General features: G+C 36.7%; 1 protein-coding gene across 1 annotated transcript; it reads right to left on the bottom strand.

The window, feature by feature from the left end:
• Positions 1–1,122: 1,122 nt before the first annotated feature.
• LOC140613650 (olfactory receptor 5J3-like) lies at positions 1,123–2,061 on the bottom strand. The gene has a single exon (XM_072792082.1). The coding sequence runs from the start codon at positions 2,059–2,061 to the stop codon at positions 1,123–1,125; it is 939 nt and encodes a 312-aa protein (XP_072648183.1).
• Between the last annotated feature and the right edge of the window lie 4,326 nt (positions 2,062–6,387).

Here is a 6,387-nt window from a genome sequence, read left to right as displayed (position 1 = left end):
CCCACATCGGGCTCCCTGCATGGAGCCTGCCTCACCCTCTGCCTATGTCTCTGCCTCTCTCTCTCTCTCTCTCTCTCTCTCTCTTTCTCTCATGAATAAATAAACAAAATCTTAAAAAAAAGAAATGGAATTGTCATAAAAAGGAGTTTGTGGAATTATTTTTTTAAGTTAAATATTCAAATTGTAATAGTTCTTGGCAAAGATGGCATACAAAATGCACAGGCCTCCTATTTTACAGAAACAAGTAGAATTCCCTATGTGTATTTTGTATACCATCTTTGCCTAGAACCATTACAATTTGCTTGAATTCTACCTCTCAAACATTGATCTTACTGGTCTAGGGTGAATTTTTAACTCCATTGATCTGTACAATAGATCAGCTCCTCTAGAGTTGTAAAGAAAGAAGATTGAGTGCACTCTCTGGAACTGATTTCCACTGAGTTAGTAGAGATTCAAAGTAATAATTTGCAAATGTAAGGGATCCAAATTACATAGTGGCATAAAATTATTTTAAACTGGAGATGCCTGGGAATCAGTCAATGCATAAAGAGGCTTTTGCAGAGTTTCTCTTATCTGACTATGGCAGGAACCTCCAAGAATGAGTCTGCCATAATTGCTCTCTCCCTAGAGTTTTGTCTGCCAAGAGAGAAGACAGAGAAGACCACTTGCCTCTGTATAAACAAGAAATATCACAAAATTTCTTATTTCTCCTGTTTCCCTCAAAAGCACATTTGTTCTTCCCGTAGAAGCCTTTCCCCTACTAAATTAAGTATATGCACCCCCACCTCCAATTATTGAGCAAGCTACTTTTTTGTGCATCTTATTTATGTATGAATAAACTGTGTATTCACTTGTTAACCTGTCTTTTGTTGGTGAAGTTTACAGGTCCTCAAACCATAAACCTAACAGGACAGAGGAAATGTCTTCCATCCCAGACAGAATGATTGCAGGTATATGTATGTATAAATACGTGCATAATATATTTAATATATATCTGTGTGTTTCCAGAAGCCAATAATGAATACCATTTTTCTTCCAACAAATCTCATGGGTATTTAACAATGCACCTGCCTGCAGAATCAATAAACATCCCTTAAAGGTTTCTTCTAAAAAAATTCATGGTCACTGAGCAAATACTTTTCTCAAAATAATTCTTTTCATTGCTTCTTTGGCCTCTCTGTTTCTCACACTGTATATCAGGAAATTTAGGACTGGTAGCAAAAGAGTATAAAATATGGACAAGATTTTGGCTCTATCCCGTGGGTAGCTAGAGCTGCTTCCCAGATAAGTAAATATCACTGTTCCATAGAAAAGAGTCACTACTGTGAGGTGAGAAGCACATGTGGAGAATGCTTTATATCTGCTCCTTGTGGAGTGTAACTTCAGGACAGTGCGGAGGATTCCCAGATAAGAACTAACCACTATCAGAAAGGTAGTCACCGATGTTGTGCCAGAGAAGACAATAAATAAAATCTCACTAGATTGGGTGTCAGAACAGGACAGTTGAAAAAGCAGTGGGATGTCACAGAAGTAATGGTTGATGACGTTGGGCCCACAGAAAGACAGGCTGAGCAAGCTGCTCAGGTGGGTGAGTGAGCTAGCAGAACCTACTAGGTAGCAAGCAGTCACCAAGTGGACACAGAATGTGTGGGTCATGAGGCCTTTGTAGTGAAGTGGGCAGCAAATGGCGACATACCGATCATAGGCCATGGCAGCCAGGAGGAAGCATTCGGTGGTCAAGAACATGTTGACGAAGGAATACTGCAGGAGGCAACCATGATAGGAGATGGATTTCTGTCCTGTTATGTAGTTCACCAACATCTTAGGAATAAAGACTGAGGAATAGCAGAAATCCAAGAAAGCCAACTGACAAAGGAAAAAGTACTTGGGGGAATGGAGCTGGGCACTTACCCAGATTACTGCGATAATCCAAGCATTGCCCACCACTGTGACGAGGTAGATTGAGAGAAACAGCACGAATAGGGCAGTGTTCAGGTCAGGGTTATCAGTCAGTCCCAGGAGAATGAATTCAGTTACCACACTGACATTTCTGTTGGCCATGTGTGTGTCCCCCCCCCCCCTTAAGGGGGATCTGCAGGGAACAAGAGAACAATGAAAATAACCAGAGTATGGTCTGAATATATGAATTCAGTGTACTAGCATCTTTAGAAAACTGCATGGTCTTAACAATCATAGTCCACAGGAAATTCAGTTCTCACAAGTGTGAGAAGTCAACCTGATAGGAGACTTTGGTTGACTCAATGTCTCATCAGGGGTATAAACTGACATTATGCACCGTGAGAACCCTGGAAGAATCAAAACTCTTGGAAAGCCTCATAGATTTATCAGAAAGACTTTAGGAGATGGGGCCCTGGTAACAGTATACTCCAGATTCCAGACCACAAGGCAAGGGCCCTGTATTTTTAGGAAACACATTCCTTAATAAAAAACAAAAAAGCCTCAATATTTAACAGGTAAATTTCTGAGATATGTAGCAAAACTACTGCCTGTGACATCTTTTTAACTTAGATAATACATGACACATATTACATAATTTATATATATATATTTATATATAAATAGACAATATATACATGATTTGATTTATAGACTAGCCTTAAAAATGGAAAATGAGAATTAGGTATGTCTAGAATAGAGGATGAAAAAAATTCAAACATTTTCTAGTCATAACATTACTTATTTGTTAAAATTCATTTGTTCTGGGAAGTTGCTCTCTGCTATTCCAACAGGTATTTATCATTCCATTTTCTGATTTCCTAGAGTATTTATTACCCAATGGCTTGGATTAGTCCATATCATATTTTTTTCATTAAGATTAAATCAAGAAGCTTTAATATGTTTTAATCTCTGCAGTCAAAAGGCCTCGAGTCTAATTTCAAAGACTATGCATATACTTTTGGTACATTAGATCATGCATGGATACCGATATTTATCAAGAAATATATTATTAAATTAAGTTTATTTTAGGCTTTCTCATATAATTGAGATTACTTGAAAAATAAGATTATGATAGCTGGTATATTGGGTAAACACTTGATTAAATAATTATTAGGGAAAACTTTCCTTACCACAAGATTTATAGGAATACATAATGCACTGCTATATTTTGGGAGTTTCCAATAAGAGAAATAAATATAGATCACGCTTCACATTAATTTGACAATTGAATATTTTCATGAACATTAATTAATATGCTGTTTCACAATTCAGGCTTTGGCAATAATATTTCTCTGATAGTGAATAAAAAGTGAGAATGAGGGGATCCCTGAGTGGCTCAGCGGTTTAGCACCTGCCTTTGGCTTAGGGTGCAATTCTGGAGACCGGGGATTGAGTCCCACATCAGACTCCCTGCATGGACCCTGCTTCTGCCTCTGCCTGTGTCTCTGTCTCTGTCTGTTTCTCTCTCTCTCTCTCTCTCTTTCTCTCTCTGTGTGTCTCTCATGAATAAATAAATAAAATCTTAAAAAAAAGTGAGAATGACATAGGTTTGGACCTGATTCTGTGATACTGTGCTTTTATTCCCAGAGTGATATAAAGTTAGTGAGTAACAATTCAAATGTTTCAAACCTTGGGACAAGACTGTTTTGACCATATCTACTTTACTGAGATGCCAGAGGTAAAAAAGAAGGATGAGGTCTTTTCTTGTTCATTTATTTCTTTTTGTTTTTTTGCTGAATTAAACTGTGATTTCAATCTTAAATCCTAGTTTCTAGATTAACTACGATTTATCTGTTAACCTTCCTCAGGAGATAGTTGTGATAAATAAGAAACTATGTAAAAACTGTCTGGCACACTCCCTAAATGCTTGCTGTATAATCAAAGTAAAACAACCAAGTGAAACAGAAATTGCATTATCTATTGACATACTGGACAAACGGCTTTTGACTGAGGTAATTTTTTGGATCTTAGGTTTTGTTTGTTTGTTTCATTTTGTTTAGATAGTTTTGCCTCCCTTGACTTTGTTTTTATTTTATTTTTTTATTTTTTAAAGATTTTATTTATTTATTCATGAAGGACCCAGAGAGAGAAAGAGAAAGAGAGAGAAAGAGAGAGGCAGAGACACAGGCAGAGGGAGAGGCAGGCTCCTCTCAGGCAGCCCGATGTGGGACTCGATCCTGGGACTCCAGGATCATGCCCTGAGCCGAAGGCAGGTGCTCAACCGCTGAGCCACCCAGATATCCCGACTTTGTTTTTAAACAAACCAATTTGTTACTTTGACAATTAGTTCCCTCTTATGTCACTGATTTCAGCTTTATTGCTTTGATTTTCATTTAATAAATAGTAATTTTCATCTGGATTGCCTTTCATGCCGTGTTTCTTTTACTGTAAAATCAGTTATATATGATAAATTAACTGAGTTTAGATTCTTTGAATATAAAATTTAGCTGTGATAACAGGGCCAAAAATCACCACTCTCAGATTTAACACAATTTAACAGCTTGTAATAATTAAATTTAAATTTTAAAGAATATCTTTAAATAAATTTACTACTATAATTTACATAATTATATGAAGCTCTAAATAAAGCTACCTGAGGAAATAGGGGATGAACCCAATACTTTTTTTAAAAGATTTATTTATTTATTTGAGACAGTGAGAGCATGAGTGAAAGGGGTAGAAGGGGACAGAGAATCTCAAGCAGACTCTCCGCTGAGCAGGGAACCCACTCAGGGCTTGATCTCACCACCCTGAGATCATGACCTGAGCAAAAATTGAGTCCTACACCTAGGCACCCTGAACCCACTAATTATTCTAAGAGAGCTATTTTATGTGATAATGATCTAATTCTATTTCACCTCATTCAGTAATTTGAATGGATTTGAAGCAGATGATTTTTCATCACATTCCATTCATAGCATGTATTAAGAGTTGCCATTTTTGAAAACTGGAGAGGCATGTATAATTCCTTTGTTAGAATACATAAATATAACACCTACCTGGTGTTGAGAGGAAGCTTAGACCTTTCTCTTAGTTTCCTGACTTGTGTTTATATTTGGTTTAGGGTCTTTGGAGGATGAAATCCCCAGTGATTCTGTGATACTGTGTTTCATTAAAAGAGCAAAGAGAGATTTGGGAAAGGTAAGGTCCCAGTGCTGTCTTACCAAATTGTAGCAATTTATGGATTTGGCCATTTCTCAGTTTTAGAGGAAACTGTCACATAAATTCATGTCTCACCTATATGAGGCTCTGCAAATAAACCATCTAAATAAGTGAAAATGAACTCCAGCAGTGTTTATCATTATAATTTACATTATATATATAATATCATATATATATATATATGTTTAGTTTTAAAGAGCACTAAGTTACATTTGTTGATGACCATATGCTTCTATATACTTGCATCATTATTGGTAGTAATTATGGAAAATATGCATATATTTCAATCTGAGATAATCCAAAAGAAGTGAAAGCAATCATCAATCACTAGATAGAATTCAAGTGTGTGTGTTCACACACTAGATTGCCTTTTAATACAAGAGATAATTTACCCAATTAAGACACTAAAATAAACATGAAGTTTAACATTTTTGTCACTGTGGTCTTTGAACATAAATGTACATTTTAAAAATTCTAGGTTGAATTTTTAAATTCAACCTAGAAATTCATTCTAACCTTGAAGGATAGAATGAAAAATATAAAAGGTGGTAATCAGAGTGAAATGGTGGACATTTATGTTTAGTAACAAAGGGGAGGGGGCAAATAAGAATAAATAAGTCAGTGGTATAGGTCAAATGCAGCCAAACCAACAAATAGCTATACAAGAACAAGGTGTTACAGATTTGCAGTGATTTTAAAGTGAAGCAATGACAAACATTTTATGGTCTCATTCATTTGGGGAATATAAAGGATAGTGAAAGGGAATAAAGGGGAAAGGAGAAATATGAGTGGGAAATATCAGAAAGGGAGACAGAACATGAGAGACTCCTAACTCTGGGAAACAACTAGGGGTGGTGGAAGGGGAGGTCGGTGGGCGGTGGGGGTGACTGGGTGACGGGCACTGAGGGGGGCGCTTGACGGATGAGCACTGGGTGTTATGCTATATGTTGGCAAATTGAACACCAATAAAAAAATAAATTTATAAATAAAAAAATACAGGTAACAAAAAAATAAAGTGAAGCAATAGTTAAATAAGCTAACACACAGGGAATATTATAATAATTTTACTAATATCAGTGTTGCTTTTTCTTTGGCAACCAAATATTAAGTAGGATCCTCACTGAGTTGTTGTTGTTGTTGTTGTTGTTGTTGTTGTTGTTAAATGCCCAGTATGGGCAGCCCAGGTGGCTCAGCAGTTTAGTGCCGCCTTCAGCCCAGGGCATCATTCTGGAGTCCCCAGATCGAGTCCCATGTCCGGCTCCCTGC

The sequence above is a fragment of the Canis lupus genome, chromosome 21 (genome assembly GCF_048164855.1).
Source record: "Canis lupus baileyi chromosome 21, mCanLup2.hap1, whole genome shotgun sequence".
Taxonomy (NCBI): Eukaryota; Metazoa; Chordata; class Mammalia; order Carnivora; family Canidae; genus Canis; species Canis lupus.
Note: the sequence above shows the minus strand (reverse complement) of the source record. Positions and strands in the feature narration are given on the sequence as shown.

Bases quoted from the DNA above. Each gene is read 5' to 3' on its own strand.
- LOC140613650 (XM_072792082.1), bottom strand. From the start codon at position 2,061: ATGGCCAACAGAAATGTCAGTGTGGTAACTGAATTCATTCTCCTGGGA.